The sequence below is a fragment of the Felis catus genome, chromosome A3 (assembly GCF_018350175.1).
Source record: "Felis catus isolate Fca126 chromosome A3, F.catus_Fca126_mat1.0, whole genome shotgun sequence".
Lineage (NCBI taxonomy): Eukaryota > Metazoa > Chordata > Mammalia > Carnivora > Felidae > Felis > Felis catus.
In genome coordinates this window covers 87,312,924-87,327,669 of record NC_058370.1, presented here as the reverse complement: position 1 = coordinate 87,327,669, position 14,746 = coordinate 87,312,924, and the positions used below count along the sequence as shown (strand labels likewise).

The 14,746-nt window shown below is 47.7% G+C and overlaps 1 protein-coding gene across 3 annotated transcripts in view; it reads left to right on the top strand.

Moving 5' to 3' along the window:
• The window catches only part of TGFA (transforming growth factor alpha), a 116,509-nt gene that overhangs the window by 82,848 nt on the left and 18,915 nt on the right, over window positions 1-14,746 (top strand). For 2 of the 3 annotated variants that reach the window (XM_023251743.2, XM_023251745.2), the window contains exon 3: window positions 4,912-5,032. In XM_023251743.2, coding sequence (XP_023107511.1) covers window positions 4,912-5,032 — 121 coding nt within the window. The remainder of the gene's footprint in view (window positions 1-4,911; window positions 5,033-14,746) is intronic. The other variant, XM_023251744.2, reaches the window with a different exon arrangement.

The following is a 14,746-nucleotide window of genomic DNA, read 5'->3' as shown; positions in this document are numbered from 1 at the left end:
ACCTGGCACACAGTGCACAGTCAGAAAGTGGTAAGCCCTCTTCTCCCCTCCCCAACCTCCCACCGACTCCCTTTCCTCCTGAACCTTGGGGAAGCTTTGAACATCAATAGGAACAGTCTTGTCTGTCTGGGCTGACCGTGCTGCAGTATTGGGGTTTTCCCCGCCGATTCTGGCGGTATCTGAGGCAATCATCTTTAGAAGCCCTGGAACATGGCCTCGGTGGCCAGTCAAGTATCCGACTTCAGCTCCCGTCATGATCTCGAGGTTTGTGAGCTCGAGCCCCGCGTCAGGCACAGCACCTGCTTCAGATTCTATGTCTCCCTCTCTCTCTCCCTGCCCCTCCCCTGCACTCACTCTGTCTCTGTCTCTCTCTCTCTCAAAAGTTAATAAACATTAAAAAAATAAATAAAAAATCTTTCGAAGCCCTGGAACAAGAACAGTCACTGCCCCTCACCGTGGCTTCACACTTTGCATGTGCCTTTTAGGCACATGAGCCCCGGAGGCCCACACACCACCCCTAGGGCCAGACGTGCCCAGTGCCTGCCTCCATTCTGTGGCTGGCTTGCACCAAGATGGCTCCGTGAAAGCTCAGGGCTACAGTGTGGCTCACCCTTGGGGACCATTGTTTGATTCTCTTCTCAAGTGCAGGTCACGTCCCCCAAAGCTGCCAAGAGTACACTAGAAACACGACCTGCCCTACACATTACACACATTGAACTTCTTGGGGTCAGGGACCAGGACTTCACCCTGTGCACATTCTTGGACTAAATGCTCACTTTTAAGATGTTTGTGATTATATCAAGGGGAAAAAATGCAAGTAACAGAAGGAAACCGTAATTTTACATGAGTGCACATGTGCACTGTGTACTGACGTAGTTCTCTCTCTAAGTGGTGGATAAAAATGGGTTTTATTCTCTAAGGTGCTTTTGTTTAATTTTATGTTGGCATTTACAAAAGGGTTTCTACAGTGATGTATTGCTTTTATGATCAGGAAAAAGGTTTTAAAAATAAACATTGTTTGGGCCGTCCGGGTGGCTCAGTCGGTTAAGCGTCTGACTTCAGATCAGGTCACGATCTTGCGGTTTACGAGTTCGAACCCGCGTCGGGCTCTACAAACATTTTTTCAAAAATAAATAAACAAACAAATAAACATCATTTTAATGATCTGGTATTGTTTAGTTGACTGGCATCGAGCTCCCTTGGCACCTCACTGCCTTGGGCCAAGTCAGGAAGGTGGGATTATGGAAGGCCAGGACCCGGGTTCTACATCAGACTCCTATCCTCATCCTGGTCTCTGACTGCAGACAGCAAAACCAGTGTGCGTTAGCTGCCATCCCCATGACGGTGGCAGGGAGCTTCCTCATTGCCTGGGCTTTGGCTTCTTAGTGAGCTGGGTGACCCAGGGAGGGTTTACACTGGCGGATGCCTCTGCATGGACTCCAGGAAATCCAGGAGGATATTGTCCACGGTAACACATAAAATCCTCTTCCAAAGGGGGCGTCTGGGTGGCTCAGTCAGTTGAGCGTCCGACTTCAGCTCAGGTCATGATCTCACGGTCTGTGGGTTCGAGCCCCGCGTCGGGCTCTGTGCTGACAGCTCAGAGCCTGCTTCCGATCCTGTGTCTCCCTCTCCCTCTGCCCCTCCCCTGCTCTCACTTTGTCTCACTCTGTCTCTCAAAAATAAATAAATGTAAAAAAAAATTTTTTTTAAATCCTCTTCAAAGGCAGCCACAAAGAAAAGTTGCTCTGTGACCATAGACTCGGGCAAAGCTGAGCCTGTCCTGCATGTGCAAAAACAAGTGCATTTACATCCACTGGCCCATGTGCACCCTTGCATAGACTGTGCTAGGAGACATAGGGCTCCATTTGCCACTCAGCTTCAGCACATACATGTGTCCTAATGTGTGTCATGTGCTAACCAGATACAAACTTCTTTGCTCTTTTCCACCCCATCTTATTTTTCTTTGTCCTCATCTCTCCTTCCCTTTCGCACTGCCCGTCTCGGTCTCCCTCGGTTCCTCTCTTTCCCCCCCTCTCCTCCCCTTCTCTGCCTCTGTCTGTCTCTCTCACACACACACGCCTTTCCCATTTTCATTCCCTTTTTATGGTATCTATTTTTATAAAGATTCCTTGAGTCATTTATGAGATGAGGCAAAATATCCATAAATACAGGCTGAATGAGATCATGGCATTGGGTCTCCTCCTTACCAATCAGTTTTGGAGAGTAGTTCTCCCAAAGACAGATCCAGAGTTCTTCTGGTAGTTTGTATCTATTGACCTGACACTTTGCTACAAAGACTGTTAGCAGATCTCGAGTTTTAGTGTCATTTATATTTTGAAGAGCTGACAGATGACCAGCTCCAAAAAGGGTCCCTTTCAAGACCCCTGATGTATCCTGTGTGATACAAGCCTGTGTCTCAGCCTGTGCCTAGCAGAATCACCTGAAGGGCACAGGTACTCTATATCAATTCTATCCCAGTAAACCTGACTTTTGAAAAAAATCACCCAGAGACCTTGTCAGATTCCTGGGCACCATCCCCAAGACTCTAATTCAGTATGTCTAGGGTATGGACTGTGAACTTGGCTTTCTGACGAACTCCAGGGGATGTAAAGCTGCTGGTCCACAGACCACGTATGAAGAGCCCAACTCTGAGCCCTGACGGGGGACTCCCACTAGCCACTTGGAGGTAGTCTTCTAAATGGCCTTTTGTGGAGCTTATCAAAAGCCTTTTTCAGGGTCTACATCAAATTAGATTCAGTAGCCCTTCATCATTCTGTATTTGCTCCTCGACAAGTTTGATGAACACAGAGAAGCCAGTTATGAGAACCGCAGCAGATCTTTCCAGCCTCAACATCCCAGTGTCCACTGTCAGCCAGTGACCAAGCCCGTTCATCAACTACCCAGACCTGGGACTCATAGGTAACTGTAACCAGCAGAGGCACTTGGAGCACATGTCCTGGAGGCGGCTGCTAGACAGGGACAGCAAGACTGGCCAGCAGCTCTGGGTCGACATCTCCACCTGGCTTTGGGCATCTCTGCCTGTCCTCACACGTGGAAGTATATAAGGACGCTTGGACTTTTAGTTACACTACGCTGGATTTATGGCAGCAGGGAGAGATTATATACAGTAATGGTCTTACCGCATATGGAGGTTCTTTAGCATCGTGGGACTATCAGTGATCATGACGGAAGAGCAGCAGCTGAATGATATGTACCAGACGATTGGTTGCGTACAGTACTGAACAACTTTTGCCCAGTTCAGCCCTCAGAGCCACCCAGGAAGCAGGTGGACTCCCCATGGCAGAAGCAGGCTAAAAAAGCTCAAGTAGTCCTTCATCCAGGTGGCAGGGGCAGGATTCGAACCCCTCTCTGCTTAAGCCCATGTTCATAGCCACTAAGCGTTCTCTCACCTTCTGCATCAAGGAATCTTGAATTTTCACCCTCTGCTTTTTCTAGTGGAATTATGAGATTTCCAAATATGATACTTGTAGAAGCAATTCCTGAAGAGAGAGGAATGTGGTTTTAATATTTAGTGGTAGTCTAAAACCCCACAATAAGAAACGGACTGCTTTTTCTCAAAGAGCAAGAGTTCTAAGAACATGTTTTGCCAGATAGATAGATAGATAGATAGATAGATAGATAGATAGATAGATAGGAAGGGCACCTGGGTGGCTCAGTCAGTTAAGTGTCTGACTCTTGACTTTGGCTCAGGTCATGATCTTGTGGTTTGTGAGATTGAGCCCTGCATCAGGGTCTGTGCTGAGTGTAGAGCCTGCTTGAGATTCTCTCTCTCCCTCCCTCTCTCCCTCCCTCTCTCTCTGCCCCTCCCCTGCTCACCCACACTCTCTCTCTCAAAAAAAAATATATACATAAGTGAGGAAGACTCACTCCCCAAAACACAAACATAAGAGGACCTTTTGAAAGAAGCAGTGGCAGCTGCATCTATCACGCCATTGTAAACTAGCTACCTACTGCGTCTCGAGTGTTATTTGGACAAAACAGGGCTATTGGAGTCTAATAAAGTAAGCCATAGTGAGGCCCTTAGGGTGGTCAGTGGCTGGCTGTTTTTATTCCTATCTGAAAGCCAAGGAAGGAAACCCCTGAGAGGTTTGGTGACACCCCAAGCTGTTATGAGTTACAGGTGTCAGAGCTGCAACTGGGACCCATCCCTGCCCCCCACTCCACTGCCTTTGCCGCCCACTCCCAGCTTTCCCAGTACTGTCTGTGCTGCTCCCAGATGGACTTCTGGGCTTCAAGTCCTCTTCGTGGCAGCATCACTCCCAATCACCCTGCCCCAGAGAAGCTCTTGCTACCATTTTTTATGTACAGCTTTCCCGGACTTCTTTGGATCTAAATTTCTGTTTATTTAAGTAGAATCCTATACAGACCACATTGGAAATGTACCTAATTTCACTTACAATAATATGTCATGAACACCTTTTTGTATCATGAACCGTTCTTCCTCAGCATCAATTTAATGGTTATTTAGAACTCCTCTGTAACTACGTTCTGGTTTCTTGTCTTTAAAACAGAGTTTTATGAAGCCTATCTTAAGAGAATGATCACGGTCACTTTACAAAAGTAAAATTAGGTCACGCAGGCAATAGGTTTTAAACACGCTGGTAGCTAACACTGCTCTGGTATCTCTGAATAGCACTGAATCTTTTGGAGAGATTGTTTTGTTTTCTACGAAGATAAGTAAATAATAAAGCCCCGCTGGAAAGCACGTGACCCAGATGTCTCTGGTCCTGGACTAGTTGTTAGAAAGTGAAGGAGAGCTGACCAGGAAATGCTGCTAGGGACCAGAAATCCCAGACATCAGGGTTCCTCTGCAACTTGATCGGTGAGGTAGGGACCTGTGGGTGTGTCTGGCTAATCCGGATCTGAGCCAAATGTCTTTTCTTTCCCCAGCAGACCCGCCTGTGGCCGCAGCTGTGGTGTCCCATTTTAATGACTGCCCAGATTCCCACAGTCAGTTCTGCTTCCATGGAACCTGCAGATTTTTGGTGCAGGAAGACAAGCCAGCATGTGTGTAAGTGTTCCCTGGTATCCTGGAGTCCTGGGGCTGGAGGCATCCCAGCAACCAATTAAAGGGACATTGACTTCCATAAAGCATGCCTGAGACCCCTGAGGCTGGGCATGTTGGAGGATCAGAAAACAGGCTGAGGGACACCTGCTTCAAACCCAGCTGGCTAGTGCGCCTGGGTGGTTCAGCGGGTTCAGCGGGTTAAGCGTCCGACTCTTGCTTTCAGCTCAGGTCATGATCTCAGGGTTTGTGGGATCGAGCCCCGAGTTGGGCTCTGCACTGACAGTGTGGAGCCTGCTTGGGATTCTCTCTCTCCCTCGTCCTATCTCTCTCTGCCCCTCCCCCCCTCAATAAATAAACAAACATTTTTTAAAAATAATAAAACAGATTAAACATTCAGGTTCCAGGGCCCTCGCCCAAGCCACTGAGGCATAACCGCTAGGGGTTGGAGCCTGGAAATCTGCATTTTCAACAAGCACCTCAGGTCACTCTTGGGTTCAGCAAAATCTGAAAATTCCTGGATTCAGGTTTAATTCACCAGTTAGAATTTGTGGAGGGCAAGGCACTGGATTGGATCCCACCGAGTAGCAAGTCTCCAAAAAGAGGTCTTTGCCCTCCAGCATCTTTACAGCACAGCTAATAAAATAAGCTGGAAGTGCCTGCAAACGGTTAGTGTACATAAGTGGTAACAGAACAAAGAACAGCTTGGAAATAAAGATGCCTGCCAGGGCACGGTGGTTTCCACACCAGGGAGAGCATGAGCCCCCTGGGGCTTCTGAAAGTATGGCTGAGCCCCACCCCAACCCACTGAATCGTAATCTCTAGGAATGGGACCCGGGAGTCGCGTTAGTTAAGAGCCACCAGGGATCGCCGTGGTCAGCCAGGCTGGACAGAAAGGCACTTTGGGAGAAACCCCCCAGAGCAGGTGTTAGGGTGTGCCTAGTGGGGAGAGCAGAGAGGTTATTCCAGACCCGGAGTGTTGAAGGACCTGCTGTTAAAGGCTACCTTTTGTGGCTACAGCAGGAGGAGACAAGACTGGAGACAAATTGGAGGCCAGAGCCTATTGGAAGCGAGCCTGCCTTCTCTAGGCAGTGGGAGCCATGTTGGTTTTAAAAAGGGATGTTTTAAGACAATCTCTGCAGGGGCGCCTGGGTGGCTTGGTCGGTTAAGCGTCCGACTTCGGCTCAGGTCATGATCTCACGGTCCGTGAGTTCGAGCCCCGCGTCGGGCTCTGTGCTGACAGCTCCGAGCCTGGAGCCTGTTTCCGATTCTGTGTCTCCCTCTCTCTCTGCCCCTCCCCTGTTCATGCTCTGTCTCTCTCTGTCTCAAAAATAAATAAAAACGTTAAAAAAAATAAAAATAAAAATCTGTGCATAGTAGAATACTATTAGCTGGCCCCCTACTCACCCTTGGCACTATTGACTTTGGGGCTGGATAAGTCTTTGCTGTTGGAGTTCTCCTGTTAGCATCCCTGGCCTCAACCCACTAGGTGCCAGTAGCACTGCCATCTCACAGTCTCCAGATTGCCACATGTCCCCTAGGAGATGGGAGGGAACCTCCACCCCCATTAAAAACCACCCATCTATGGGGCGCCTGGGTGGCGCAGTCGGTTAAGCGTCCGACTTCAGCTCAGGTCACGATCTCGCGGTCCGTGAGTTCGAGCCCCGCGTCAGGCTCTGGGCTGATGGCCCGGAGCCTGGAGCCTGTTTCCGATTCTGTGTCTCCCTCTCTCTCTGCCCCTCCCCCGTTCATGCTCTGTCTCTCTCTGTCCCAAAAAAAAATAAATAAACATTGGGGGAAAAAAAAAAAAGAAATGTAAAAAAACCACCCATCTATATGAAGTTGCCATTTTTATAGGTCACAAATGCTGGAAAGGCAGCAATTCCATTTGGTTCAACTTAATAGCACCAGTAAGTAATAGTAAATGTGAACAAAAGCTGGCATTTATTGAGCTTTTGCTTCATGCCAGACTTCCAGGCATTCGCCATATGTTAACTCATGTAATCCTCATAATGACCCCACGAGTTAGGCACACAGAGGTTGTGCCCAGGTCGCATAGCAGAGCTCGCGTTCAGACTCAGATAATCTGACTCCTGAAGCTGAGTTCTTAACTATGATGCTGAGGGTATCTGATGCTTTAGCCCAGGAGAGATTGTGGGTCCAGAGAGCTGCCACAGTAAAGTGGTGGGCTGGACGTTCCTCTTCCTGAGATGCAGCTGTATGAACATGGACAGGCCCCTCAGGTGGCTCTGAGCCTCACCTGGAGAAGCATGCCAGCTACCTTCCTCCAGACAGGACTGTGGGAGGCCCCCAGGTCTTGTCCCCAGAGCTTGAGCCCTCCCTACCCTGTAAACGCAAAGCACAGTGATGATGACAGTCAATCATTATTCATGATCATTTTTATTCAAATACACATAGGGGGCCCCGAGAGACTTTTTGTTAGTAGCCAAGTCATTGTGGAAAACACTAGCCCTGAAGGGAAGTTTTACCTCTGGCCCAGACATCAGGAAGCCCCCCAATGCAGCAGGCAGAAGGCATTTGACCCTCCAGCAGTGCCCAGTGCACCCGTCTAGAGGTGGGGAGGATCCTCTTTGAAGAAAGAGGGCAAATCTTTGCCGAGTTCTGACCAAATTTGTGTCAGTTTAGTTTTCCTTCCTCGGGTGCCTTCCCCACCAGATGAGAGGCTGGTATAAACTTTTCGAGAGCGGGCAACCTCAAGCCTGGGTCATCAGATGAGTCAAAACAACAACCTCATCTGTGGCTGAGACCCCCAGCAGCTGGCGGAAGCCCTCTGAAAGCAGGGGAGGGGCAAGTGCTTTTCTTAGCCTCTTCGGTCTGTGCCCCAAGCCCTGCTCTTGGCTCAGGGAGGTGACTGTCCATCACATTTACACACCATTGCATTTTGATAATCAGGATGACCGGCTGTCCCTCCCCCCATCCACATTATAAATATTTCTATTAATAATCAGCTTTCAATAAAAACTGCAGCTATGTGCCAGGCATGGTTCCCAGCACTCTATATACAGTGACTCATGGAGTCCTCACAACTCCATCCTCAAGTGGGAATTCTTGTTGTAGAAATGAGAAAACTGAGTCGGCTCACAGGAGCAGTTTTCCCAGAGTCCCAGAGCGAGTTAATGGTAGAGCATGGGATTCAGGCTGATCAATTCCACCTACCAAGCCCATGTTCTCAGCCACTGCCCCAGAGGGCACTCTGTCTCAGCCTTAAAAAGTTCACCTCTGTTACAAAAAAATAAATAAGTACAAGTTCACCTCTGTTTAAGAAAAGGACAGCAGGTCCAAAATGGAGTCTCTTGTGCTAAGTCCACATCACCAAACCAAAACTTAATACCTAACCTAATTGCAGTTTCAGCCTTCACCAGAAATGTGCTTAGCTAGTCAGGCTGGAATTTCCTGGTGTGCTCTAGTGAGGTAATTCACCTGATAGACCCCTTCTGTCCCCCAAAGAAAGATGAGGTCATCCACTCTTTCCCTGTCCCTGCCCCCTCCTGCTTATACAAGTCTTCCATCTCATACAGCTCCTTGGAGCTCCTTTCTAATTTGATCTTAAAATTTACAAAGTTGGGGGCGCCTGGGTGGCTCAATCGGTTAAGCGTCCAACTTCGGCTCAGATCATGATCTCATGAGTTCATGAGTTCGAGCCCTGTGCCAGGCTCTGTGCTGACAGCTCGGAGCCTGGAGCCTGCTTCAGATTCTGTCTCCCTCTCTCTCTGCCTCTCCCCCACTCACACTCTGTCTCTCAAAAAATAAACATTAAAAAAAATTTATAAAATGTACTCAATTGAATTTTGTTTTTTAACACCTCAAATCACTAAGCTCTTTTGTTTCCAAGAACGGTGTTGGCATCTTTCCCCAGCATGTGAAGAAAAAGGTCAAGGTCATTCTCAGGTTCTTTGCCTTGACCACAAACTTAAAGTCCTTTCTGTGGGCTGAGTGCAGGATCTCTGGAAACAGCTGGGCCATCCTTGTGGTTTGGAAAAGCTGACCATCTGTGGGGATGCACAGCAATGCAAGCAATTACCACCTCTTTACCTCAGTTTCCCCACTGGATCTTGGCAGTCCAGGGGGTGGTATTCAGCCAACAGATAAGTTTTACATAGTGGTAGGTGATGATCTGCGTTGTTCTTTGGTAGTTTTAGTTGTCAGGATTTTAGAAGTCAGGTTTCACTCTCCGTACGGATGCCCAGCCCTCTTGAATAGGCAGCATCAGGCCTGAACTCCCAAATGTGCCATGTGGCTGGAACACAGGTGCACCTGCCCCACCATCCCCAGACAGGGCTTGCCCTCTCCGCTTCTCATTTCCACCTCTCTCTCCCCTGTTCCCCAACACTGAAGCAGATGTCAGCCCCTGATCATTCCGCTGCCACTTCTGCTCTCCTCACACCAGCCCACTTTGCTCACTTCTGCCATGTGAACTTGTAAGCTTGGTGAGGACAGGACCACACCTTATGCCCTTTGTATTTACAGCGCCTAGAAGAATGCGATAATTAATTAATTCCTACTGGACCAGAAACTCTGAGTCCATGCAGAGAAAGCAGAACATTCTGTTTTCACTCTTAGGAACCACCCCAGATTTGGGTCACTGACATTCTGGTCAATTTATTGACATTCTGGTCAATAAAACTAACATACCTTGAGGTAAGGCCACTATCTGTCAAGGCCATATAAAGAAAACCTACAGTGACCCAAGACTAGTCTCAAAAGAGGGAGTGCTTTCTAAAATACTGTCACGCCAAAGCTTTGTTTTTTATAAGAACAATAGTCTTTAGGTTTCCGGAAAACCTAAATAGAATGACACATCACACTACATAAAATATGAGATAAAGAAAAAAAGTTAAAACAAATAACTAGTCAGAAATAGCCAAAGGTAGTGAACAGAATCCTTAAACATTTGTTTCCGATGAACCCTCAATTTTATTTTGTGTCTTCCTTTAGTTAATTCTCACTAGAACCCAATTACATCAGGAAACGAATGGGAGAAGGATTGCCAAAGATCATAAAGCCATAGAAATGCAGGGTTAGGACTTGCACACCGTTTTCCCCCTGAGGCCAATGCAGCACACTGTTGGTCTGCTGCCTGCAGAAGCCTTCAAACAAAGGAAAACAGTTGAAGGAAGACACCCAGAAAAGTTCCAGTGTCGTCAGCCAGTGGCAACCAGTTAGAAGTTTCTCACCTGTCCAAAATGCTCTTCAGTGATTGAACTCCCTGACTTAACTTTCCCACAGCAAAGTGTGAAAACAAATTGCTGAGCCAAGGAAAACATCTCACATGGCCCTGGCCACAGTACATTCTAGAGCCAAACATCCACAGAGAAGTGAGTGCCATCAGTGTGCCAGCAGGCTGCGATGTGACTAAGGATGTATCCCCCCACCCCGTACCAGCCCCACCAAGGGTTTGGTGCTTGAGTGACTCGACGTAGATTTTGTTTCATCTCAACGGCTGCCAGATGGTGGGGTAGAGGGGTTAAGAAGTTACGACATTTGGGCACCTGGCCGGCTCTGTCCATAGAGCATGTGACTCTTGATCTCAGAGTCATGGATTCAGGCCTCACGTTGGGTGTAGAGCTTACTTTGAACAAGAGAATAGTTATGACATCATTCCATCCATATGTCTGGAGAAAGCGCACGTCCTCATTCTCTCTCTCCCCACACCAGAAGCAGACACTGAGAGTCGCACGCTAGGCAGGATAATGCAGCAGTTAAAGGCATGGATTTGGAGGTCAGACCTGAGTCTCTTACACAAGTGACTTAGCCCCATTAATCCTCAGTCTCATTGTGTATAAAATGGAGATGTTAATATTTCGCAGGATTGTGGTGAGGACCCAGTGACCATATGTGTGTATAGCTATTGCTGTCCCGGATGAGAGCCTCTAGACACCCGGAGCTATTTAAATTAATTCACTCAATTAAAATGTAGTTTCCTTGGGGCGCCTGGGTGGCGCAGTCAGTTAAGCGTCCGACTTCAGCCAGGTCACGATCTCACGGTCCGTGAGTTCGAGCCCCGCGTCAGGCTCTGGGCTGATGGCTCAGAGCCTGGAGCCTGTTTCCGATTCTGTGTCTCCCTCTCTCTCTGCCCCTCCCCCGTTCATGCTCTGTCTCTCTCTGTCCCAAAAATAAATAAACGTTGAAAAAAAAATTTTTAAAAAAAATGTAGTTTCCAAGGCTCACTAGCCACACTTCAAATACTCAGCACCTGCAGGCCTAGTGGCTACTGTGTTTGCCAGCACAGATATGGACTGTTTCCATCATTGCAGGAGTCCTATTAGATAGCAGTGGAGAACATCCAAGCCTGGTTCCCCGCAGAGCATAAGGGCTCTGTTACCAGGCATTGTTACCGTTGCCGCAGCTGGAAGATGCTATAGGGTCCTGCCAAAAGGAGCCATGGAAGGCGGATAGACCATGGAACCCATGCTGTCCATGAGGCCCTGGGATCAGAGCTGCAGAGAGCGAGCCCTTACCCCATCCAGACCCCTACTCCCCAGCCCTTGAGGCAGAGAAGCTATAGGACTTTGCGAATCCACTTCTTAAGAGGCCAACAGTGGGTAAGCAGAACACAGGTGTCTTTGTGCTCAGGTCCCCCACTCCTACCCCAGCCCTCTGGAACTTGTCCATGTTAAAGGCAAGTTAGTGTAAACGTATTTTTAAAAGCATGGTCCTTGGTCCTTAATCACTTTGGTCCTTGGCCCCCATATTGAAGACCATATCTTAGGACCTATGCCAAAAGACTTGGCTAAAAGACAGAGGACTAGCCTCCTGCCAGAGAATACATCATTGTTTATAAAGACAATGTCTCTCAAGAGCATTAAAAATGCTGCCATCCTTTTATTTACATTTTTAGCACTTACACAGCACTTGTGTCAGACACGTCACAATCTTGTGAAGTGCTTATAACAACTCCGTAAGTTTTACTATCCTATTTTAAAGATGCAGAATCAGTGGCACAGAGAGGCTAAGTAATTTGCTGAGGGTCACACAGGCATTCAAGTGGGGGTTGAGATTTGAACCCAGGAAAATTTGGCTCCAAAGTCTGTACCATGTTGTGCCCTCGCGTGGGACCCTATCCTGAGGAAACAATCTCAAATGCAAACATTAATATTTATTTTTTTTTCAACGTTTATTTATTTTTGGGACAGAGAGAGACAGAGCATGAACGGGGGAGGGGCAGAGAGAGAGGGAGACACAGAATCGGAAACAGGCTCCAGGCTCCGAGCCATCAGCCCAGAGCCTGACGCGGGGCTCGAACTCACGGGCCGCGAGATCGTGACCTGGCTGAAGTCGGACGCTTAACCGACTGCGCCACCCAGGCGCCCCACTGCACAACATTTTAAATGACTTGCAATTCTCTTATGACAGCAAAATAGTAAGGAGATAGGAGATGAGATACTGACACAAAATTGTAAAACAAACAAAACACAAAAAAACCCCAAAACTATGTTTAAAAGTACAGAGAAATAGTTCAAAAAGAAACATGTCAGTTTGCAATTTGGGGAGGTGGGCGACAATGTGAGCTTTCACTTTCTGCTTTGTTATTTATGTGCTTTCCAATTTGCGTAGACACATTCCTTTTCTAGTTGGAGAAATTTTTTTAAGAAAAATTTAAGAGCATAACTCTATATGCATTATTATATTTTTTTGAAAATTGCAAAAGGGCCCTGTGAACCAGGCAAAACAGGAACTTAGGGGGAAAACTTAGCAACTCGTGGGGACCAGAAGGCCTTAAAGCCCTCAGCACAGGAGAAAGAAAGGCGTATCATGGATAATGTCTTTCTTCTTGTTCAGACGGAGAGGCCCACAGCCACAATTTGCTCCTGTGAAAAGCACCAAAGCATTCTTGACTTAGTAACCAAAATGAAAAGGCCTTGGGGATCCACCTGGCTGGAGCACATTGCCTTTTTCTCCGGCTACAATGGCTCCTTTTGCAGCTCAGCCAGACTCCTTTTCCCTTCTATGTGGCACTCTTTCTTTCTCGTACACTTCTTTCGTTTGGGTTCTTATTTGGGGGAAATAGCCTGAATGGGATCCCAGAGCCTCATTTCAGAATTATGAAGACAAAACAGCATTCCACAATCTTGAGTTTGGCAAAACCCACTCTAGACAGATGAAATCGGTCAAATGATGTAAGGCCATGTTCAGTCTTACACATTTTCCATTCCACCCTTGTGATAAAACGACTCCTATTTTATTCAGATTCCTTTCTTAAACAGGGGGATAGCATCTCCCCATTTCTCCTGCGCCTGATAGGAGGGGGCCCATTTTATAGCCACCATCCTGGGGCAATGCCCAGAAGGAGGGAAGGAGAAAGGAGACTTAGAAATAGTAGGTTTTGAGTTGTTGGTTCTTGACTGTGTACTTAAATAATAGTTCTACCTCAGTGGTTCTCAGGCCTGGATGCACATTTGAATCACCTGGGTGCCCACTCCACTTGGATGGGCATTTCTGGGGGTGTGACCTTGGCATTTTCCAAATCTTCCCTGGTGATTGTACTGTGTAGTCAGGTGGGAACCAAGGCCTACTTGAGGTAAAGTACAGGACCTTAACTGAGTCAAGCATGATTCATTTGCAACCAGGTGAGATGACTCTTCCCCTCCTTATGTGACTTGTGCCTAAAATAATGGGCATAATTAAGTCGGGTATCAGTAGAAGCTTGGGAAGTTTAAAAAAAAAAAAAAAAGGTATGTCACCAAACCTTTTCTTTTTCCCCACCTTATAAAAAGCAACTGTGAAGCATCCCCATTACCACCAACGATTGGGGAGGAGAAAGAACCTCCCGCAATCTCAAGGCCAAAAATTCTCAATTGTGGCTCTCCACTTTAGCTGCCCGGGGGAATCATCGAGGAGCTTTAAAAATACTAATACTCATGGGGCGCCTGGGTGGCGCAGTCGGTTAAGCGTCCGACTTCAGCCAGGTCGCGATCTCGCGGTCCGTGAGTTCGAGCCCTGTGTCGGGCTCTGGGCTGATGGCTCAGAGCCTGGAGCCTGTTTCCGATTCTGTGTCTCCCTCTCTCTCTGCCCCTCCCCCGTTCATGCTCTGTCTCTCTCTGTCCCAAAAATAAATAAACGTTGAAAAAAAAAAATACTAATACTCAGGCCTTACTCCCAGAGATTTTGATACAGTTGGTCTAGGGTGTGGCCTGGACATCAGGATTTTTTCAAGTTCCCCAGGCAATTCCAGTGGGCGGCCAAAGTCGATGTCACTAGTAAAACCTTCATGGTGGCTCTCAACTCTGGCTTCATCAGAATTACCTTTGGCCCTTTCTTCAAAACACCCATTTTCAGAGAAATTCTGATCTTGGGTAAAGCCCAAGGATCTGAACCACAGGTTATTCTGCCTCCCAGCTGCAGTCGTGCTGCCTGGGGCCAAGATCTGCTATTCTCAGAGCTCACCTAGGCCATGACCTAGAGTCTCACCTGTTAGGCAGCAACCCGTGTGCCTCCTGTGCCTCGCTGGAGAAGTTTTCGTTCATAGGCACATCGGGCTCCCTAATTCAATGAGACTGAAATGTGAGTGAGTGCAGCCGTGACACTAGGTGACTGGGGCATTCCTGTTGACATGAAGACTTTCCCAGTGGGCTAGGACCCCTGCCAGGGGTGTTTCTGAGGCAGGGCTGGTTGTGAAGGGCCCAGCACACAAATGGGAAATGTTCCTCTGGAAGGAAGAATATGGAAAATCAGCAAAAGGTGACCCAGCCCAAAGAGTTA